General features: G+C 46.8%; 1 protein-coding gene across 2 annotated transcripts in view; it reads left to right on the top strand.

Annotated features, from left to right (window-relative positions):
* LOC143815043 (interferon-induced GTP-binding protein Mx1-like) overlaps positions 1 to 24432 on the top strand; it is a 58001-nt gene that overhangs the window by 11970 nt on the left and 21599 nt on the right. For both annotated transcript variants that reach the window (XM_077293852.1, XM_077293853.1), the window contains 3 exons: positions 15073 to 15187; positions 16359 to 16408; positions 18072 to 18267. In XM_077293852.1, coding sequence (XP_077149967.1) covers positions 15073 to 15187; positions 16359 to 16408; positions 18072 to 18267 — 361 coding nt within the window. The remainder of the gene's footprint in view (positions 1 to 15072; positions 15188 to 16358; positions 16409 to 18071; positions 18268 to 24432) is intronic.

Genomic DNA, 24432 nt, shown 5'->3' with positions numbered 1-24432 from the left:
ACAATATAACAGAATTAAGCAGGATTCCTTGAGAAAAGAACACTTATCAGTCTGAAGATGACTTGCTTGGAGGGTCGTCTTCTCCAACGTAGGCGCCGAGAAACAGCGGCACTTGTCCCTCTGTTGTCCGTGGGCAGAGTAGTCTCTGAGAGCCTGCTGCCTGGGGTTTCGGGAGTTAATGTGGTATGCACAGGCTCTGAGTCTTTAACTTTTACAGCACAACCAGGAAATCGGGGCTCCGCACTGTTGTCTCTATACCAGGAAAACAGGGGCTCTGCACTGTTAAGTCTCTGTACCAGGAGTCAGGGGCTCTGTACTGTTAAGTCTCTGTACTGATACCACGGGGACCAGGGTGTCGTAGTCTCTAAAACGGGTCTCAATGTGCCCCTCTCCAGTCACAGCAGAGTCCGCTTTATGTACTCACGAGATACAGTCTTTCTGGGCAGTCTCTCTCTATTTGTCCTCAGACTGGGAGCTCTCTCTCTCTCTCTTCTGGAGCGTAGCTGCACCCTGCTCTGCACGCTGCTCTGCACGCTGCTCTGTCTCCTGCGCGCGTCCCTTTCCCGCCCTCTGGCTACTTCCTCTCTGTCCCAGTCTATCAGACTCTCCCTAGGGAACCCGCAGCACAGCTCAATGGTTCCGGGCACAGAGCCGAGAAGGTAACCGCCCCCAGACTCTTCTTGTGCTTTTAACTTCTTACATTCCCCCCCTCTTTCTGCTCGCCATTCCACGGGCGAGATCTTCAGGAGTTCCTGTTGGCAATCTTCCGGTCCTTGCACAATCTGCTGCCAGATGAACTCGTGCTGATTGTAGCGAACAGGGGGTACACCAGCCGTTGAACGTTCAGAGCGTCTCAAACCAGCAGGGGCGGTGGTGTCAGCTGCTGTGGGAGGAGTCGAGGCTTCCTCCGATACGTTGGTAGAATCTGGCACCAGCCCTGTTCCTGGGTTCACTGGAAGAGATTCAGAGTCTTCCTCATCTTCCACATCTACATTGATCACTGGCACCGCCGGTGGGGGTGCTGGAGTCAATTGGACTGATTCAGGATCTCGAGACAAACATGGACGCAACATATTCCTGTGCAGCGTGCGGGTGGGAGTCCCTTCTTCCGTTTCGGGCTGGACCTCATAAACGTGACCCCCTTTGCCGAGCCCCCCCTTCACTCGGTACGGCCTTTTCTCCCACCGGTACTCTAGTTTGTTGTGTGGGCGCTTTTCCCTCACTAAGACTCGGTCTCCAGGCCGCAGGGCTGTCCCCTTTTGAGGAGCTACCTGGGGATGCTCCAATTCTTGCAGCCGGTCCTGCACTAGACGTTGAATTGTCCGCAGCCGACGACAATGTTCTTGAACCCAGGAGTACACCCCCGTCCGTGGGTAGTCCTCCTCGGGTTCCAGCACCAGCTCTGCCAGTCCCTTCCCGGGTCGGCCAAAGAGCAGAGAGTAGGGGGTGAATCCGGTGGTGCTGTGTTTACGATTGTTATATGCCCACACCAATTCAGGGACGGACTCAGTCCACTTCGCCTTCTGGTCCTCCTCCAGGGTCCTCAGCATTTGAATCAGAGTGCGGTTAAATCTTTCACAAGCCCCATTCCCCTGTGGATGATAAGGGGTGGTCCGGGACTTATCAATTTTCTACAGCTGGTGCAGCTCCTCCATCACTCTTCCGAGGAAGCAGGCCCCTTGATCAGAATGAATGCGCTTGGGACACCCGTACACCTGAATGAAGTGTTTGCAGATTGCGTGAGCCGCAGACTCGGCAGTCTGGTCCCGCGTGGGCGTCACTACGGCAAATTTAGTAAAGTGGTCTATCATCACTAAACAATGCTCATAACCTTGGTGTGCTGGTCCAATTGTCAAGTAATCTATTGCCAGTAGATCCATGGGGCCAGAAGACCTCACCGTCTCTGTGGGAGCTCGTTGTTCTGGTGGTTTGACCAGCTCCCAACTTCTGCATTGCCGACATACTTTATCCACAGTGTTCCTTAAGTGGGGGTGATAAAATAGGCGCTGTAACCACTGGAAAGTCTTTTCTGGCCCAAAGTGTGCTCCCTTCTCATGTGCTTCCTTAGCCACCTGGTCTATCATGGACGAGGGAATCACTGTCTGCCATACAAGACTGAGTTCTGTTTGCAGGAATACCTTCCGGTACAAGATACCATCCCGCAACTCGAGCCTCTCCCACTGGCGTAGCATCTTCAGTACTTCAGGTGACATGGACCTCCTCTCATGTCGATTGGGCATTTGTTCAGACACGACCCACCTTCTCAACTGAGCTAGCTCCGGATCCTCCTGCTGTACTCGGACCCACTCATCACGAGGCTGCTCCAGCAAGTTCACACAGGCCTCTTCCTGTTCAATTTCCCGCGTCGCTGCCACCGTCCTCGCAGTCTCTCCAAAACCTGGAACCTCTACATCTTCCAGTTCTTCATCCTGGCTGGGTGCTGGTTTGCGATAGTTTACTCGGGAGAGGGCATCCGCATGTACATTCTCAGCTCCTCTTTTATACGAAATTCTGTATCGGAACTTGGCCATTCGGGCTACCCAACGTTGTTCTAGGGCGCCTAACTTGGCATTCTCGAGATGGGCCAACGGATTGTTATCGGTGCGTACATGAACTTCTGAGCCAGCCAGATATTCCGCGAACTTCTCAGTCATTGCCCACACCAGCGCCAACAACTCCAACTTGAATGAACTGTAGTTTTCTGGATTCCTTTCTGAGTCATGCAGAGACCGACTGGCGTATGCGATGACGCGCTCTTTCCCGTCCTGCATCTGCGACAGTACAGCCCCGAGGCCCTGCAGGCTCCCATCAGTGTGCAAGATGAACGGTTGTGTGAAGTCAGCGTAGGCCAGCATGGGGGCCTCTGTCAAAGCCTTCTTCAAAGCCAAGAATGCCTCCTCCTGATGCTTCCCCCACTGTATGTTCCTGTTTTTGGTGCAAGAGGCCACTCCCCTCAACAACTCCTGGAGTGGATTAGCAAGGCGGGTAAAGTCTTTTACAAAGTGTCTGAAGTATCCCGTGAGTCCCAGGAACGCACGCACATCTTTCACTGTTTTTGGAGTTGGCCACTCTTGTACCGCAGCGATCTTCTCCTGGGAAGGCCTCACCCCCTCAGCGGAGACAACATGTCCCAAGTATTCAATCTCGGTACGGAAGAGGTGGCATTTCTGGGGTTTCACTTTCAAGCCATACTTCTGTAGCCGACTCAGAACTTGCTCTAGTCTCTGCAGATGCTCCTCAAAGGTGGGGGCAAAGACGATGATATCATCCAAGTAGATCAAAGTGGCTTCAAAGTTCAGGTCTCCCAGACATCTCTCCATGAGTCGCTGAAATGTTCCTGGGGCGTTTGCTAGGCCGAAGGGCATCCGGTCGAACTCATACAGTCCCATCGGAAGGATGAAAGCCGTCTTGGTGCGGTCTTGCTCAGACATGGGCACCTGCCAGTAGCCGCTGGCCAAGTCTAACGTGGAGAAATATCTGGCATTCCCTAGTGCCGTCAGGGACTCCTCTATTCTGGGCAGTGGGTACGAGTCCCGCACTGTGCAAGCGTTGAGCCGCCGATAGTCCACACAGAACCGCAGGGACCCGTCTTTCTTTCTTACGTATAACTCTCTGACTCTCACGTATAACTCCCTTCTTCAGCATGTGTGACAGCATTCCCTTCACCTCCTGATACATCTGTGGGGGTATTTGGCGGTACCGTTCCCGGATTGGTGCCGCATACCCGGTGGGTATCTCGTGGGTGATGGCCATGGTACGTCCAAAGTCATCTTCATCTTTGGCGAACGCATCCTGAAATTTCCCCAATACAGCTTCTACCTGAGGTACCTGCTGCGGAGTAAGTTCCGAGAGCTCCGCCCTCATTCGTTCCAGTATCTGGCGCCCTTCTTGCATTAATCTGGGGTCCGGAGCTGCCTCCGCCTTGACGGTCACCAGCCACGGGTCTTCTGGCCTTGCTGTCAGCTGTACCGCCTCAGTGGGGACCAACTCGTCTGGAAGGCCCAGGACTTGAGCGACTTCACTTCTAGGGGGCAAAGTTGTATCTGTCTCCCCCAAATTGATACAGCGCACAAGGACAGTTCCATCCCGCACGGTAGCCAGGGACCGTGCGACCAATGTTCCTGATGGCAGCTGATCGGCTCTGCTGGGCTCAATTTGGACTTCGACCACCTCCAGCGGGATGCCAGCTCGTACAGGCAGGGGAAGCACTGTCTGCCCAGGGGGCAACACTCGATTGACGGAGGCGGGGGCGACGACTTTGCCGAGTTCCTTTCCGTCGCTGTATGCTTCCTGGACCTGGGCGGTCCGTATCAGTTGTTGGAAGACCCTTCTCTGGGGGTTTGGTCGCTCCATTGTTGTAGGAACTGTTCCGGGGACTCGTTGAAAACGAGGCTTCCGAGGTCTTTTAACACATTCATGCCCAGGGTCACGGTATGGTCTTTAGCTACCTCTCCATCCACCAGTACCACTCCTCTCCTCCCGAGGTCTTTTCCGAAGACTTCTATGTTCATCCATACCACCCTTGCGACCGGGATGGGCAAGTGATTGGCCGCCATAAGTTTGATCACAGGGCCCCATTCGGGCCGTAGCGCCTCTGTGAAGTGATGGCGGAAATATCTCTCAGGCATGGTGGTCACTTGTGAGCCGGTGTCCATCAAGCATCGCACTGCTCTTCCATTGATTTCTGCCCAGACCAGAGGGCACATGGAAACAAGGCTGTGGGGACTTTTTCTCCTCCTCCTCTGTTCTTCACGCTCTGAGCAGCGCCCCTCAAGCCCAGAGCCACCTAGTTTAAAGGAGGATGTGGGGATGGTCGGCTCCGCCGGGGACACCATCGAGCAATGTGGCTGGACTCTCCACAAGTGTAGCATGTAAGAGGGCTTCTCCTCCGGGTAGTTTCACCCTCCCTTCGGGGGGCAGCTTCTCTGTCTCGCACCAGAGGGCCAGGCCCCTCTGCCAGAGTTCTTCTGGTGGCCACCATTTCTTCACGGACCTGTCTAATCTCCATTCTCAGGTCCTCCACCCACTGGGGAATATTGCCTGCGGTGGTGGTTACCTCCCTGCTCTGCACCCTTCCTACCAGCCCCGTCACTCCCTGTTCTTGTTCTCGCACACGCGCCTCACTGCCAACCTCAGAGAAAGTCATGTCTGGCTTTACTCGCATGCGCTCTCGCAGTGCCTGTTTCATCATTGCGTCACGCAGTCCTGTCACTAGCTGATCTCTGAGCACCACATCAACTGACCCTACTCCTACACCATCCTTTTATCTGATAGCAGTGTGAATCTCTTGTAGGGCGTTCATGAATTGGGTCACGGTCTCCCCCTCCCGTTGTACCCGGTGAAACAGTCGCATGCGAAGTTCCCCTACGTCAGTGGGGTCCCCATGCGTTTCCTCAAGTATGCACAGCACTTTGTCCAGGGTATCTCTCTCCCGGGGGGACCTATGCATGACAGAATCCCGCGCCTCCCCCTCCAGGGCCATCAATGCAATTTCTGCCTCCAGGGCTGGTGTCATGGGGTGCATACGCATCATTCCCCGGATACGCTCTGTCCAAGTCCACAACATTACATTGTTCCCAGTGAACCTTGGCAAATTATTCAACATGGCTCCCAGGGAAATGATAGACCTGGGAACTTCCCCAGCTGCTTGGTCTGCCCTATCCGCACTACCGTGTGACATCCTGCCGACTATGCCAAATATAATAGCGTGCAGGTACTGAGTATGTCACCACGGAACAGACAGACCAACAGTTGAGGGGTTTAATAACAGGAATAAGGTTCTCCTCGCAGGGAGGAAGCAATGCAAAATAACTAACAATAAAACAATGCAAAAATACGGGAGTTAAACAATATAACAGAATTAAGCAGGATTCCTTGAGAAAAGAACACTTATCAGTCTGAAGATGACTTGCTTGGAGGGTCGTCTTCTCCAACGTAGGCGCCGAGAAACAGCGGCACTTGTCGTCCCTCTGTTGTCCGTGGGCAGAGTATTCTCTGAGAGCCTGCTGCCTGGGGTTTTGGGAGTTAATGTGGTATGCACAGGCTCTGAGTCTTTAACTTTTACAGCACAACCAGGAAATCGGGGCTCCGCACTGTTGTCTCTATACCAGGAAAACAGGGGCTCTGCACTGTTAAGTCTCTGTACCAGGAGTCAGGGGCTCTGTACTGTTAAGTCTCTGTACTGATACCGTGGGGACCAGGGTGTCGTAGTCTCTAAAACGGGTCTCAAAACGCCCCTCTCCAGTCACAGCAGAGTCCGCTTTATGTACTCACGAGATACAGTCTTTCTGGGCAGTCTCTCTCTATTTGTCCTCAGACTGGGAGCTCTCTCTCTCTCTTCTGGAGCGCAGCTGCACCCTGCTTTGCACGCTGCTCTGTTTCCTGCGCGCGTCCCTTTCCCGCCCTCTGGCTGCTTCCTTTCTGTCCCAGTCTATCAGACTCTCCCTAGGGAACCCGCAGCACAGCTCAATGGTTCCGGGCACAGAGCCGAGAAGGTAACCGCCCCCAGACTCGTCTTGTGCTTTTAACTCCTTACATTATGACTTTGTTTCTCACCCTCTACAACACAGTTCTCTTCGTGTCCTTTCTTAGGATACTGCCGCATGTGGGGCAGGCGCAGCTCCGTAGCTTTCTGTCTAGCTAGGCCTCTGTCAGGATCCCACCCCTGTCAGGGACCCTCTGTCTGCAGCTCCGATGTTCCTCCTTTCCCCCTGTCTGCCTGACAGGTCTTTCCTGGGCAAAGCCCAGTCAGCTTCTCTCTAACTTTCTATCCAGCCCACCAGTTTTACCCTTCTGTGAGGAGTGCCCTAATAGATAGAAACAAGGCTCCCCCTGGTGGTCTGGAGTGTGAAGTGTGGTGTATGGTTTGTGATACCTGGTAGAAAGATCTCCTTTATTACCATCAGACGTAATATCACTCCCCCTGGTGGAAGAATAATATTACTGCAATGACCAGGACTCTGGGGCGCTGCACTAACACTAGTCATAACTAGTGTTGAGCATTCCGATACCGCAAGTATCGGGTATCGGCCGATACTTGCGGTATCGGAATTCCGATACCGAGATCCGATACTTTTGTGGTATCGGGAATCGGAATCGGAAGTTCCCAGTGTATGGTTCCCAGGGTCTGAAGGAGAGGAAACTCTCCTTCAGGCCCTGGGATCCATATCCATGTAAAAAATAAAGAATTAAAATAAAAAATATTGATATACTCACCTCTCCGGAGGCCCCTGGACATCACCGCTGGTAACCGGCAGCCTGCTTTGCTTAAAATGAGCGCGTTCAGTACCTTCCATGACGTCACGGCTTCTGATTGGTCGCGTGCCGCTCATGTGACCGCCACGCGACCAATCACAAGCCGTGACGTAATTCTCAGGTCCTAAGTTCCTAGAATTCGAAATTTAGGACCTGAGAATGACGTCACGGCTTGTGATTGGTCGCGTGGCGGTCACATGAGCGGCACGCAACCAATCAGAAGCCGTGACGTCATGGAAGGCCCTAAACGCGCTCATTTTAAGCAAAGAAGGCTGCCGGTTACCAGCGGTGATGTCCAGGGGCCTCCGGAGAGGTGAGTATATCAATATTTTTTATTTTAATTCTTTATTTTACACAGTAATATGGATCCCAGGGCCTGAAGGGGAGTTTCCTCTCCTTCAGACCCTGGGAACCATCAGGATACCTTCCGATACTTGGTGTCCCATTGACTTGTATTGGTATCGGGTATCGGTATCGGCGATATCCGATACTTTTCGGGTATCGGCCGATACTATCCGATACCGATACTTTCAAGTATCGGACGGTATCGCTCAACACTAGTCATAACCCATGTCCTATCCTTAACTCTTTTACTAAACTTAACTAGCTAACACTAGTCATAACCCATGTCCTATCCTTAACTCTTGTCCTAAACTTAACTAGCTAACACTAGTCATAACCCAGGTTCTAGCCATAATGCTAGTTCTATCCCTAACCCTAGCGTTTAGTCTAACTCTAGTCATAACCCAGATTCTAACCTTAATGCTAGTCCTATCCCTAACCCTAGCCTTTAGTCTAACTCTAGTCATAACCCAGGTTCTAACCTTAATGCTAGTCCTATCCCTAACCATAGCCTTAACTCTAGCTCTAATCATAACCCATGTCCTAACTTTAACTGTTGTGAATTTGGATTCTGGGCTCCCCCGGTGGCTACTGGTGGAATTGAACTTGTGACATCATCTTCCCTGTTCACCTGTTCTGATTAGATCTGGGTGTCGCTATATAACCTGGCTTCTCTGTTAGATGCTTGCCGGTCAACAATGTTATCAGAAGCCTCTCTGTGCTTGTTCCTGCTCCCAGACATCTACTAGATAAGTTGGACATTCGTCCATGTTTTGTTTTTGTATTTTGGTTCCAGTTCACAGCTGCAGTTTCGTTACTGTGTCTGGAAAGCTCTTGTTGATCAGGAATTGCCACTCTGGTATTATGAGTTAATGCCAGAGTCCTAAAGTAATTTCTGGATGTGTTTTGTTAGGGTTTTCTACTGACCATGAAAGTATGCTTTCTGTCTTCTGCTATCTAGAAAGCGGACCTCAAATTTGCTAAAACTATTTTCCTGCTGCGTTTGTTGTTTCATCTCATATCACCGCCAATATATGTGGGGGGCTTCTGTCTCCTTTTGGGCATTTCTCTAGAGGTGAGTCAGGTCTTATATTTCCCTCTGCTAGCATTATTTAGTTCTCCGGCCGGCGCTGGGCATATAGGGATAAAAAGTAGGACATGCTACCTGGCTACTTCTAGATGATGCGGTAGGTTTAGTTCATGGTCAGTACAGTTACATCTTCCAAGAGCTTGTTCCTATAGAGGCTTATGCTAGTTCTCTGGCCATGGAGATCATGACAGTTTGACCGGCCCACTAAAGGGTTAAAATCCTTGGCTGAGAAAGGAGAGAAATAAGAAGTCTGCTGAGAGTTTTTTTTTTTTTTTTTTTTTCCTCTGTGCTCTTAATTGGATCACTTGCCAGTCTGTCTATGCTGCAGTCTTTCTTTTTTTTCTCTCTCCTTATAATCTTTGAATGGCTTTGTGTTCACCTGTTAATAATGGATCTTCAGAGTGTAACTGCAGGTTTGAATAATCTCACCACGAAAGTACAAAATTTGCAAGATTTTATTATTCATGCTCCGGTATCTGAGCCGAGAATTCCTTTGCCGGAATTCTTCTCAGGGAATAGATCTAGCTTTCAGAATTTTAGAAATAATTGTAAGCTATTTTTGTCCCTGAAATCTCGTTCTGCTGGAGACTCTGCACAGCAGGTTGGGATTGTGATTTCCTTGCTCCGCGGCGACCCTCAAGACTGGGCTTTTGCATTGGCACCAGGGGATCCTGCGTTGCGCAATGTGGATGCGTTTTTTTTGGCCTTGGGCTTGCTGTATGAGGAACCTCATTTGGAACTTCAGGCAGAAAAAACTTTGATGTCCCTATCGCAGGGGCAAGATGAAGCTGAAATTTACTGCCAAAGATTCCGTAAATGGTCTGTGCTTACTCAGTGGAATGAGTGTGCCTTGGCGGCTACTTTCAGAGAGGGTCTCTCTGATGCCATTAAGGATGTTATGGTGGGGTTCCCTGTGCCTGCAGGTCTGAATGAGTCCATGACAATGGCCATTCAGATCGATAGGCGTCTGCGGGAGCGCAAACCTGTGCACCATCTGGCGGTGTCCACTGAGAAGACGCCAGAAAGCATGCAGTGTGATAGAATTCTGTCCAGAAGCGAGCGGCAGAATTTTAGACGGAAAAATGGGTTGTGTTTCTATTGTGGGGATTCTACTCATGTTATATCAGCGTGCTCTAAGCGTACTAAAAAGCTTGATAAATCCGTTTCCATTGGCACTTTACAGTCTAAATTTATTTTGTCTGTGACCCTGATTTGCTCTTTGTCATCTATTACTACTGACGCCTATATCGACTCTGGCGCCGCTTTGAGTCTTATGGATTGGTCCTTTGCCAATCGTTGTGGGTATGATTTAGAGCCTTTGGAAACTCTTATTCCTCTGAAGGGGATTGACTCCACCCCATTGGCTAATAATAAACCACAATACTGGACACAAGTGACTATGTGTATTAATCCGGATCACCAGGAGACTATTCGTTTTCTAGTGCTGTATAATCTACATGAGGATTTGGTGCTGGGATTGCCATGGCTGCAGTCTCACAACCCAGTCCTTGACTGGAGAGCTATGTCTGTGTTGAGCTGGGGATGTAAGGGGACTCATGGGGACGTACCTTTGGTGTCCATTTCATCATCTATTCCCTCTGAAATCCCTGAGTTCCTGTCTGATTATCGTGACGTCTTTGAAGAACCCAAGCTGGGTTCACTACCTCCGCACCGTGAGTGCGATTGTGCTATAGATTTAATTCCGGGTAGTAAATACCCAAAGGGTCGTTTATTTAATCTGTCTGTGCCTGAACATACTGCTATGCGAGAATATATAAAGGAGTCCTTGGAAAAGGGACATATTCGTCCATCGTCATCTCCCTTAGGAGCCGGTTTTTTCTTTGTGTCAAAAAAAGACGGCTCTTTGAGACCATGTATTGATTATCGGCTTTTGAATAAAATCACTGTTAAATATCAATACCCATTGCCGTTGCTGACTGATTTGTTTGCTCGCATAAAGGGGGCCAAGTGGTTCTCTAAGATTGATCTCCGTGGGGCGTATAATTTGGTGCGGATCAGGCAGGGGGATGAGTGGAAAACCGCATTTAATACGCCCGAGGGCCACTTTGAGTATTTGGTGATGCCTTTTGGTCTTTCTAATGCCCCTTCAGTCTTCCAGTCCTTTATGCATGATATTTTCCGCGATTTTTTGGATAAATTTATGATAGTGTATCTGGATGATATTCTGATTTTTTCGGATGACTGGGACTCTCATGTCCGGCAAGTTAAGAGGGTTTTTCAGGTTTTGCGGTCTAATTCTCTGTGTGTCAAGGGTTCTAAGTGCGTTTTTGGGGTTCAGAGAATTTCCTTTTTGGGATATATTTTTTCTCCCTCTTCCATTGAGATGGATCCTGTCAAGGTTCAAGCTATTTGTGATTGGACGCAGCCCTCTTCTCTTAAAAGTCTTCAGAAATTTTTGGGCTTTGCCAACTTTTATCGTCGATTTATTTCTGGTTTTTCGGATGTCGTTAAGCCATTGGCTCGAGGGGGCCAGACATCAGGTGGTGGTATTGACTGACCACAAAAATTTGATTTATCTTGAGACCGCCAGGCGCCTGAATCCTAGACAGGCGCGCTGGTCATTGTTTTTTTCTCGGTTTAATTTTGTGGTGTCGTACCTACCGGGTTCTAGGAATGTTAAGGCGGATGCCCTTTCTAGGAGTTTTGAGCCTGATTCACCTGGCAACTCTGACCCCACAGGTATTCTTAAGGAGGGAGTTATCTTGTCAGCTGTTTCTCCAGACCTGCGGCGGGCCTTGCAGGAGTTTCAGGCGGATAGACCGGATCGTTGTCCGCCTGATAGGCTGTTTGTTCCTGATGATTGGACCAGTAAAGTCATCTCTGAGGTGCATTCTTCTGCGTTGGCAGGTCATCCTGGAATTTTTGGTACCAGGGATTTGGTGGCAAGATCCTTCTGGTGGCCTTCCCTGTCACGAGATGTGCGAGGCTTTGTGCAGTCTTGTGACGTTTGTGCTCGGGCCAAGCCTTGTTGTTCTCGGGCTAGTGGATTATTGTTGCCCTTGCCTATTCCTAAGAGACCTTGGACACACATCTCGATGGATTTTATTTCAGATCTGCCTGTTTCTCAGAAGATGTCTGTCATCTGGGTGGTGTGTGACCGTTTTTCTAAGATGGTTCATTTGGTTCCCCTGCCCAAATTGCCTTCTTCTTCCGAGTTGGTGCCCCTGTTTTTTCAAAATGTTGTTCGTTTGCATGGTATTCCTGAGAATATCGTTTCTGACAGAGGAACCCAATTTGTGTCTAGATTTTGGCGGGCATTTTGTGCTAGGATGGGCATAGATTTGTCTTTTTCGTCTGCTTTTCACCCTCAGACTAATGGCCAGACCGAGCGGACTAATCAGACCCTGGAGACATATCTGAGGTGTTTTGTGTCTGCTGACCAGGATGATTGGGTTGCTTTTTTGCCATTGGCGGAGTTCGCCCTCAATAATCGGGCCAGCTCTGCCACCTTGGTTTCCCCGTTTTTCTGTAATTCGGGGTTCCATCCTCGATTTTCCTCCGGTCAGATGGAATCCTCGGATTGTCCTGGAGTGGATGCGGTGGTGGAGAGATTGCATCATATCTGGGGGCAGGTGATGGACAATTTAAAGTTGTCCCAGGAGAAGACTCAGCTTTTTGCCAACCGTCACCGTCGTGTTGGTCCTCGGCTTTGTGTTGGAGATTTGGTGTGGTTGTCTTCTCGTTTTGTCCCTATGAGGGTCTCATCTCCTAAGTTTAAGCCTCGGTTCATCGGTCCGTATAAAATATTGGAGATTCTTAACCCTGTTTCCTTCCGTTTGGACCTCCCTGCATCCTTTTCTATTCATAACGTTTTTCATCGGTCGTTATTGCGCAGGTATGAGGCACCGGTTGTGCCTTCCGTTGAGCCTCCTGCTCCGGTGTTGGTTGAGGGTGAGTTGGAGTACGTTGTGGAAAAAATCCTAGACTCCCGTGTTTCCAGACGGAGACTCCAGTATCTGGTCAAGTGGAAGGGATACGGCCAGGAGGATAATTCTTGGGTCACTGCATCTGATGTTCATGCCTCTGATCTGGTTCGTGCCTTTCATAGGGCCCATCCTGATCGCCCTGGTGGTTCTGGTGAGGGTTCGGTGCCCCCTCCTTGAGGGGGGGGTACTGTTGTGAATTTGGATTCTGGGCTCCCCCGGTGGCTACTGGTGGAATTGAACTTGTGACATCATCTTCCCTGTTCACCTGTTCTGATTAGATCTGGGTGTCGCTATATAACCTGGCTTCTCTGTTAGATGCTTGCCGGTCAACAATGTTATCAGAAGCCTCTCTGTGCTTGTTCCTGCTCCCAGACATCTACTAGATAAGTTGGACATTCGTCCATGTTTTGTTTTTGTATTTTGGTTCCAGTTCACAGCTGCAGTTTCGTTACTGTGTCTGGAAAGCTCTTGTTGATCAGGAATTGCCACTCTGGTATTATGAGTTAATGCCAGAGTCCTAAAGTAATTTCTGGATGTGTTTTGTTAGGGTTTTCTACTGACCATGAAAGTATGCTTTCTGTCTTCTGCTATCTAGAAAGCGGACCTCAAATTTGCTAAAACTATTTTCCTGCTGCGTTTGTTGTTTCATCTCATATCACCGCCAATATATGTGGGGGGCTTCTGTCTCCTTTTGGGCATTTCTCTAGAGGTGAGTCAGGTCTTATATTTCCCTCTGCTAGCATTATTTAGTTCTCCGGCCGGCGCTGGGCATATAGGGATAAAAAGTAGGACATGCTACCTGGCTACTTCTAGATGATGCGGTAGGTTTAGTTCATGGTCAGTACAGTTACATCTTCCAAGAGCTTGTTCCTATAGAGGCTTATGCTAGTTCTCTGGCCATGGAGATCATGACATTTAACCATTGTCCTAACCCTAGCCTTTGCTGTAACTGTAACCCTAGTCCGTACCCAATTAATAACCTTAATGCTTGTCCTAGTCCTAGCCTTAACTCTAACTCTCTTCACTACCCAAGTTCTACTCTTAACCCTTGTCCTAACCCTAACCTTATCCTTAACTCTAGAACTAGTCTTAACCCCATTCCTAACTCTTGCCTCAACTCTGACACTAGTCATTACCCAAGTTCTAATCTTTACCCTTGTTCTAACCCTAACCTTACCCTTAACTCTAGCACTAGCTATTAGCCAGGTTCTAACCTAACGCTAGTCCTAAGCCTAACCCTAGCCTTAACTCCAACCATAGTCATAACCCAAGTTCTAAACTTAACCCTTATCCAAATCCTAATCCTAGCCTTAACTCTAGTCTGAGTTATAACTCAAGTTCTAACCTTAACACTAATACAAACTCTAAACCTAACCGTAATACTCTCTCTAGGCCTAACAAAAGTTATAACTTTAACCCTTATCCGAACCCTAGCCTTAACTCTATCCCTAGTCACAATCCAAGTTCTAAACTTAACTTTTGTCCTAACCCTAATCCCAGAATGAAACTTAATCTTAGTCACTGCCCTAAGTCTAGTTCTAAAACTAAACATACTCCTGATCCTAACCTCCTCCAAACTCCATTGAGGGTTAGAAAAAGCATGTAACAATTGAACTTTTTTTTTTTTTATTATAAGGTTATGGTTCAACTTAATGACGAGCCATCTGGCTGCCATTTTCCTATATTCATGCGAGGTGAATTACAATAAAATCTGTATTCTGAAGAATACGGATTGTTGCAAGATTCAAGTACAATTCAATACGCCCTTCTTTAATTATTGCTTCTTTTAATTTTTTTTATAAGGGACATTTTTTAAAAGTTGGGACTGTACCCCAATCACGGCTATGTATATCCTCTCACAAAATTACAAATGAGAGGAGAGGGAAGGGGATCTGTGGGAGAGCACAGGGCAGACTTTGTCATCTCAGTTGCTGCCTATGCAGAGCGCAACAGTCAAGATAAGTTTGATATCCATCCTCTGTGCTCTGTATAGGCAGCGACTAAGATGACAAATCTTGCTTCATCACATTGAGCGCTCTTTTATCTCTCATATTCACTGTTCCACTCTGCAAAAGAACCGTTAGCATTGACTTATTTGCCAAAGCAGCCACTGGCTGTTCTATCTAGTTAAAAGGTTTCTCAGTGGGGATTTATGGCACAAGAAAAAAAACAGTAATGGGGGTGAAAGTTTGCACCTCCACAGAATTTGCATCTGTTGCAACTTCCCCTGGCAAAGCAAAACTGTACAGTATGTCTCCATGGTAACAGACTACAATCAGCCCCTGTGTAGTCAGATCCTGCCGTCATGTTCTGTATGTCTACAATGACGGAGTATAGTTCAAGTAGAATACCCACAGTCACAAAATCCACGTTCTGCCCATATTATGGGACCATATTGCGCTCGTATCATATTTTCTTTTCTTGATTCTTTTTCCGCAGGCACCCTCCGCTCTGCATCCTGCAGATCATCTTCTTTTTACAACAATGCCGGCTCATATGCAAGGATCCCCGGAAAACATGAACGCAGACGGGAGACAGGCAGCTTTTCATCCAGGTCTGCAGATTGCTATGTCTGATAGTGCAGCCCCTTAGGTTGGGGGCAATTCAGCAAATTTGGGGCAACACAGGTCAAAGATCACTCTGTGCCGCTGCTCCATCGCCGCGTAGTGCCGGTGACTTGGCATCCCATTGCAACCCGCAACGCACTGTGACGTCGACAAGGACGTAAAAAAAAATCCAACCAATTGCACCTTTTTCCTATCTGCTTGTCATGGTCACAGTTCTTTACAAGTTGCAATCTGACCCATTCGCCTGCATTACGGTGCGATGTAGCAGCTGCACAGAGAAATCCTTGGCTGCGCAACCGGTGCGATCACCAAAATTGCTGCATAGTCACAGTCTTTAAGGCGATAACTCACAGGTGGTTGGGGGGTTCGACCACTGGAACTCCCATTGATCTCAAGAACTGGACTCCCAAAAGCCCCTTCTGAAGGAGGCAGTGATCATGCATTACCGTCCCCACTATATCGGCTGTCTATGCGACAACTAAAAAAAGTACTATCTGTATCCGAGCGCTGTCGGTGATCACTGCCAGTCCAATGGAGCTTCGCTCCAAAGGTTCTTTTCAAAACCCTGTTCTTGGAATCGTGAGGGTCTCAGGGACGGACCCCAAGTTATCACCCATCCTAATGTTTAGAATAAACCCTAAAATGATACAAATATTTTATTTCACATGATGTTATAGTAATACTCTTTTGTATCGCAGTACATTATGCCTTTCACTAATATAGTGACCGCCATCTTAATAAGCTCACGTCCATGGCAGACCCAAGTAATCTTCCCACTGTGGAGGGCGCCGGTAAACTTAAAGAAAATGTCTGTATGTACTGAAAAGCCACTGAGATGCTGCAGTCAGAATCGACCATGGCATCTGTGAGGTTAACATTCTGGGATCTGATCTATCTCCAGACTTATAACACTACAGCGCCTGCAAGTCATTTCATGGGCAAAGCTTCTGTGAAAGGCGGTTTGTAAAAATTATCCGCAATGTACTACTAAGGGGTAATTGGTGGGTTAACTTTTTGCAGTTTTGCTGTTTTTTTATTTTTTTGCTGCACTGTGGATTGCAAAAATTGCAGAACAAAAAAACATCAAACATTGCCCATATGTGCACAACCTAAAACTGAGGAAGAGGTTGAAGAAATATTTTCTTTCATATCTTCCAGGCTTTGGTTCTCCAGTTTCACCCCAGTACTATCCAGACCAAGATAATACGGTAAGGACCACTCTCATTAGCACTGACATGTCCATTTTCCGCTCGTGTGCCACCATATGGCATGGTTTTCTTCCAGATACTTGTTTGCGCTAATTCTTTTTTTAGGCCCCGTTGACACTTTCAGTATTTGGTCAGTAATTTACATCAGTATTTGGAAGCCAAAACCAGGAGAGGATGAAGAATACTGAAGTGGTGACGGGTTTTTATTATACTTTTTCTTGTTCCTCTGCTGGTTTTGGCTACAAATACTGATGTAAAATGCTGACCAAATACGGAAGTTGTGAAAATGGCCTAACAGATCCTCATAAAAGAAAATTAATGAAGAGTATTAAAGCAAACATGTAGTTTTTTTAATTAGTGTAAATGCCGCTGTTCTCCTGAATCCGGTGATATTTTTCTTTTGTTTGTACTCCTCTCCATTCCAGAGATATGGCTCTTCCTTCCCTGTATATAATCATTTTATCCATCTGGGCGTGGTGCTCAAGAAGATGCACACAGAAAAGAAGTGGTGATAACGCCCACTTGGCTAAAAAGTAAAAAAAAATTACAAACAGGGAAGAGAGTGTCATATCTCAGGAACGGAGAGGCGCAGGAACAAAAGAAAAACATCGCCGGAATCAGGAGAACAGCGGCTTTTACATTACATAAAAAAATTACATATTTGTGACAGGTAAGGCTTAAAACCATAATAAGAATTTATGTGTAATTCAGAGGCCGCCTGCAGGCACTGAACAAGTAGGCAATGTAAAGATATTTTACCTCTGATGTAGGCAGTGATGGCGTCTTATGCTTATCTTTATATATGACCAATCTACAGGAAAGCGGGCCTAAGGGAAAAAGATCATGGACAACACAATAATAATGTATAAATCTTTATTACATTAATCCTTTCCCAAAACCTTGACATTCACCTTTAAGTCATAAAAAGGGTGTGGGTTTTGCATGAATCGGACTTTATACAAGTTGGGTGCCGACTGTATACTACAGCCAGCACTGGCCTCCCACAGAGATGCCATTAATTTTACAGACATTGTGACATCATTGTTATTTGAATGGTTCCTTATTGCCTACCCATCAGCTCCACTTTGACTTGATCTCAAAGTCTCCGTTGCTTCCATCTTGGTACACCCACGAAGCCCAACCCAAAGTATTACTGTATGTAAGTACAAGGGATCAAGCGATCGCAGGATCATATCTCTTAGTGGGATAAAAAAAATGAAATGTAACAGAAAACAAACCATTTTTACAAACATAGAAAGCATAATTATTCAAATCATCCACATTTTCCCAATTTTAAGATAAAGCAAAAACACTTTGTATAGATTATTGTTAATCTGGAAGATAAACACATTACAAAGTCGAAATGCCCAAATTGAACGTGTTCTTTTTCTCCTGTGTTGCTGCCTGCTTATGATTGGTCAGCATCAAAGAGGGAGAAGAAGAACACGCCCCCAGTGAAAACTGTGTGATAAAACCCACTTGGACTTAAGAAAAGTTAACTTATTAGGTGCCAAATACTTTGACTGCTAATTTCTCTCCAATGGAGAGGCAAAATAAAAAAATAAAGAAAAAAATGTATCTATCTATCTATCTATCTATCTATCTATCTATCTATCTATTATCTATAATACATTATGTAAGCAATCTATTTTTATTTTTTAAGACTGCAACAGTTGCACTTATGGACAAACAATTCCAAGAGAAGATCCGCCCGTGTATTGACCTCATTGACTCCCTTCGGTCATTTGGGGTGGAGAAGGATTTGGCGTTACCAGCGATCGCTGTCATTGGTGATCAGAGTTCTGGTAAAAGCTCAGTCCTGGAGGCTTTATCTGGAGTCACACTTCCCAGAGGCACCGGTGAGAGACTTTCTATCTGTCCTAGGGATATCCAGCTTTTTTTATGTTCTTTGATGGTCTAGCGCAGTGTTCCCCAACTCCAGTCCTCAAGAGACACCAACAGGTCATGTTTTCAGGATTTCCTTAGTATTGCACAGGTGATAATTGCATCACCTGGACAGGCAATAACTCCATCACCTGTGCAATACTAAGGAAATCCTGAAAACATGACCTGTTGGTGGCTCTTGAGCAGGGGTGAACCTAGCCTTTCTGCTGCCTTAGGCGAACTGCAAAACGGCGCCCCCCCCACGTAGTAAAATCAGTACAAATAAATCAAAGTTTACTCTTTACTCGCCTAAGCTGTCGCATGTTGCATGTTGTTGCATGTTGTCGCATGTCGCCGCAGCTTGTCGCATGTTGCATGGTGTATGTGCACACAGTGTAGACGAGTCCGGCTCTGCTACATCTGGATGCCTGACATCTAGATGTAGCAGGGCCGGTAGATGATCGCCGGAGATGTAGCAGAGCCGGTAGATGATCGCCAGAGATAACTCTCCAGCGATCACCTACACTACAGCGTTCTCACAAACAGCTGGTCAGCTGTTTGTGAGAACCAGACTAGTGACCAGAGATAAGTCCCGGTCACGGCAGTTCTCGCGATAAGTTATCCAGAGAACTGCAGTGGACAAGGGACATCCGGCGGCGGGACAGGTGAGCCGGCAGACATGCGTAGTAAGCTGCATTTACGCAGTTTCTACGCATGTGACTAATCATTAGATGCGATTTTACCGCATCTAATGATAGTCTATAGCACATTTACGGCGCGGCGACGGAGCGTCGCCGCATTGTAAACAGACATGCTGCGTTCTGAAAAGACGCGCCACATGTCTGTTTACCCGGGTCTGCCGCAGGCGTGTTTTACTGCATAGTTGAGATGGGATTTCATGAAATCCCCTCCACTATGCTGTAACATCTGGACATTGCGTGTTTGACGCGTCAAACACGCAGCGTTTCCTGAACGTGGAAACATACCCTAATACTTGCAGTCTGGGGGCACTTAAGGGTTAACAATAGGAAGCCCTTTACTTTCTTTTCCCATCCACCCTGTCCAGGCTGTACATGTGCTTGTCTGCACCATTTCTCCAGTGCTCACACAGTCCACAGCTACAGTACTTCTCTCCTCCCACATGAGTCTGATAAGTGCAGGCACCAGCCAAGAAAGCAAAAAAAAAAAAAAAACTCGGCTCACTCACGCTGCAGAGCCGACTCCTTTGATTCATAGCAGCAGGGAGCCGGCTCTTTGTATCAGCTCTTTCACACACGACACTAGCATGTGGGGGGTGGGGTGGCGAATAGTTTTTTATAGTTACTTACTGCTGCCGGTTACTGCTCCAAGTCGGCCAGCAATGTGTGTGTCCGACTCCCAGCACAGCAGCCAGCAGGTCATCAGGAGACAGGGCACCGCCTCTGCACCTCAGCCCGGCCGGGTGGTAACAGTGAATCACCTCACCTGCCGCTGGGCACGTCGCACATTACCTTGTTTGTGACACTGTCCTCACTGTCAGCAAGTGTCAGAGCAGGGATGACAGGGAGAGTCGGCACCACGTGTTCTAACTTCTGACTGCCGCTCTGCCGCCCCCTGTCTTTAGGAATACTCCGCCACTTGAGGCAAAGTATTAAACTCGCCTCATGATAGCAGCGCTACTGCTCTTGAGGACCGGAGTTGGGGAACACTGGTCTAGAGCAATGAAAAAGTTAATGCCAGCTTCCATGCTGATCATCATCATTAAAGAGGTTATTTCTAGCCCATGTGATGGTCTGGGGTAGGGAAATGGTAAATGTCCAGTTTCCTTGTGGTCTGGAGTAATAGAAGTAATAATTCATGGTCAATGGCAGGATTTCTTATTGTTTCAATGCTAAGTGCCCCCTAATTGAAATACTTTACACCAAAGCTGTGAACATACCCTTAATGGAGATGATAATGTCAGCTTTGCTGATGGTCTAGAATAATGCTGGGGTAACACCAGTGTTGAGTCCTTCTCCGTCCCTGGCTTCCTGGATGTAGGGATCCAAGTAAATGACACGCAGCACAAAGGTTGTGTGTTCATAAACAGGGGCAGCCCTGAAACACGCCTGCCTCACTGGGCGCTGCCCCTTCTTTATATAGTAAAAAGTTAGGCATTTACAGACATGCGCACAAGCGCTCATATTTCACAATCACTTACAAAGCAAATCTATATTAGTGAAAAGTTACAACATCTGGTATGTGGATGAAAGGCTACAATATCAAGGAGAAATGCGCGCGTGATTACTTCCATAAAAGGAAATGTCAAGTTTGCTCAAGTTTCCTGTTGTAAACCAGATTTCTCAGGAGGAAGACAAGATGGATTCTTTGGTTTAGTCTGATCTCCACAATTCCCCCCTTTGACATATTCTTTTATAATCTATCACAAATTCTTGCATAAAAATTTGTGCATTCTCTTCTTTATACGGCAGTATACTAAAATATAAAAACAAAAATTAGTACGGCAATAATTAAAAAAAACCTTTATACTCTTGCATCTATTACACAAAATTTATCGGTGCATACTGAGATACCCTTGAGCACAATCTTGAATAATACATATATGATTACAATAATCATAACTATATGTATTATGCTCTGCATAATCCCAGCAACCCACCCACCGATCCCCCTGAACCAATTGGCTGGGTTAAGAAAAGAGAAGGTATCTGACCACCAGCTATCCTTATTCTGGTCATTGTCTTTGTCATACTGATCTCTGAGTCGTTGTACGTCTTCTAATTTAAATCTCATACTCATAGTACTATTTGGGTCTATATAATGACAGCAGGTGGGTCCAATGATTTGACACATACCCCCTTGTGAGGCAGTTAGGTAATCCAATACCAGGGTATGTTGGTTGACGACTATTATAAGCTGATTCTGTACAGCTATACTAGTGTTTAGTATATCCAATATATCCCAGATCTGGTCATCTAGATAATCCGTGGCTCTAACTAATTTATCCCACATTTGTGTTAACATAGGATAAATAAAAATGGTACTAACAATTTTGTTGGGAATTCCCATTTGTACTATATGTGGCCTCCCCGAGGGGCGTGGTGAGTTATCTGCAGCTCTTTTATACAGTGTGTGCTTGGGCACGGCTTGCATATTCACTTGTTTATTTGAAATTATGAAAGTAGCCGGGGTTAGGCGTCCTAATGTACAAGTACCCTTTATACCTACGGGAAGCCATTTATATGCTCCTTCTCCGCATATCCAAAATGTACCTTCAGGCAGATCCCATAGAGCTGAGTGCTGCAATACCAATCTGTGAGCCAAATCCACAAATCTAGATACATTCTGAAGCATACACCAAGAGGGTTTTTGTCCCAAGGGGCTACAGTACCCGGCTGCGGGATTCCCACACACATGCATTCCGTTGACATACTCATCGGATTCATTACAAACCAGGTTCCCCGGTTTGCTTGTACAATCGCTTGCATTACCTTGGGGGAACAACTCAGAATGTTCCCATTTTCTATTATGTATGTATCTTTCCAATACTACAGGTTTGAAAGCATCAGAGGGAAGGGCGGTTGTACTGAAACTGAGCTGTAGATTTTCTGTGGGGACCTGTCCTAAATTAGTTAATCCAATCTTATTCCTAGGTACCCAGGCCCCACCCTTATAGGCCAAATATTGTAGATGTGTACTAGTCCCTGAGAGATTACCCTGCCACCAAGGAAATTCTACCCATCCCACAATTGGTATGGCGATTGTAGTATTCCACAGCCTAGTGTTACCAGTTTGGTTGTTGGCCAGGTTGTCTGAACAATTAGGCCAAGCGAATATTTCTTCAACTGACACGGGAACTGCTAGAAAAGGTATACTTGTGGCTGATACTGGTGAATGGGTACAGATCCAACAATCTGCCAGGGGTTGCGTATTATTTAACAAGTCATGTACTAATTTTCTATGATGTTGTACGAATCTATTGTTCAAAGGGGCTAGAGAATTCAGTCTATCCCATGCCTCCGTTGAGGTTAACATTATTAACATCAATATCATGAGTTTTGTACTGCTTTTTTGCAATGGCTTGCATGTATCCATGATGCCTTTCCTTCAAGCTTGACTGATGTAGGTGTTGTCAACAGGACTTGGAAGGGTCCGTCAAATCTTGGTTCAAGAGCCTTTCTGGTGTGTCTTTTTACATAGACTTGATCACCTGGTTCCAACTTGTGACTTCCTTCAGTGTTGTCAGGATCTGGAAGGGAAGCAAAAACTTGTGCATGCACCTTAGTTAATTGTTTCTGAAGATTTTGCACATAAGAAGTCAATGACTCAATATTTAATACAAGTTGCTGTGGAAAATAACATCCTAAATTGGCAGTCCTGCCAAACAAAATTTCATATGGAGACAGTTTAGTCTTACCCCTTGGGGTATTGCGTATTGAGTAAAGGGCCAGTGGAAGGCATTCTGTCCAAGGCTTTCCTGTTTCAGCCATGGCTTTCTGTATTTTTAATTTTAAAGTTCCATTCATGCGTTCCACCTTACCAGAACTTTGAGGATGATACGGAGTGTGTAACTGACTTTCAACACCCAACATTTTTAGTACATTTTGAAATATTTCTCCAGTGAAATGAGTACCCCTATCTGACTCGATCACTTCAGGGAGACCGTAACGGGGCACCAGTTCGGCAACTAGCTTTACAGCAGTGTTTTTAGCTGAAGCCTTCCGAACTGGATAGGCCTCTGGCCACCCCGAGAACATGTCCACACACACCAACACATACTCATACCCATTACTTTTTGGCAGCTGGATAAAGTCTATCTGTAATCGCTGAAACGGGTAGAGAGGTCGGACGTGGTGCTTCATAGGGGTCTTTGTTGTCTGTCCGGGATTATGTGCCAGGCATATAGCGCATGCAGCACAATAGTCTCTGGCATAGTTGCCAAAACCTGGAGCCAACCAGACTTGCTTTGCCAGTAGTGTCATTGCATTTGCAGACACATGAGTAGGGTGGTGCAATCCACCAACTACAATCGGGTACCAGGCTCTAGGTAGACATATTAGTCCATCTTTCTTCCAAATTCCCGCTTGTTCTTCTGCCCCTTCCTTTTTCCACCTGTCCCTCTCCTCTTCTCCTGCATCTTCCTGTGCTTGTCTCAGTCTATCTTCAGTATTTTCCGTGGGGTTTACAGTATGAACCTGTTGTAAGGGTTTGACTGCTGCTGGTTTGGCTGCTTTATCAGCCCTATCATTTCCCCTAGATTCCCTAGTGTCGAGTCTCACATGTGCAGCTACCTTGATTACTGCTACTTCTTTTGTTTCTTGTGCAGCCTCTAAGATCTGTTTGATCAGAGAAGCATGTTTTACAGGTTGTCCTGACGCTGTCATGTAACCTCTAGCTCTCCAGATTACTCCAAAATCAAACACAATACCATGTGCATACCTAGAATCAGTGTATATATTAGCTGTCTGATTCTCAGCTATTTTTAGCGCTTCAATCAATGCTGTTAGTTCTGCTTCTTGTGCAGACTGTTTTGGTGGAAGTGGTTCTGCTTTGAGAGTTTCAGATTCTGACACAACTGCATACCCTGTATGAAAGTTACCTGTGTCATCTGCAAACCTACTACCATCTATAAACAGCTCTAAATCTGGATTTTGAAGTGGTGTTTCGGATACATTGGGTAAGCCTACCGTTTCTTGTAAAATGAGCTCTGTACAATCATGTGTGTCTGTAGGGAAAAAATTTGCGTGTGGATCAGTGTCCTTATTCCCCCCTTCAGACTCGAGAGGTAGCAGTGTAGCTAAATTGAGAGTCTGAAGCCTTGCAAATGTGATAGTAGAGGGGAGCAGCAAAGAACACTGTAGCCGCAAATGTCTGGCCATGGAAATGTGTTTTGGTTGGACCTGGTTTAATATCCCATAAACATCATGTGTAGTTTGAACTGTGAGTGGATGCTCTAGGACAATTTCTGATGCTTTGTCCAACAATAGTGAGACAGCAACAACCACACGTACACAGGTTGGCGCTGCTCTAGCTACGGGATCTAACCTTGCTGAAAGATATGCAATTGGTCTTTGTTTCCCTGCATGCTTCTGGGTAAGAACTCCTGTAGCATGAGAATCAACTTCTGCAGCCATAAGCTGAAATGGTTTAGTGTAGTCTGG

This window comes from Ranitomeya variabilis, chromosome 3, assembly GCF_051348905.1.
Source record: "Ranitomeya variabilis isolate aRanVar5 chromosome 3, aRanVar5.hap1, whole genome shotgun sequence".
In the NCBI taxonomy this organism is placed as follows: Eukaryota; Metazoa; Chordata; class Amphibia; order Anura; family Dendrobatidae; genus Ranitomeya; species Ranitomeya variabilis.
Note: the sequence above shows the minus strand (reverse complement) of the source record. Positions and strands in the feature narration are given on the sequence as shown.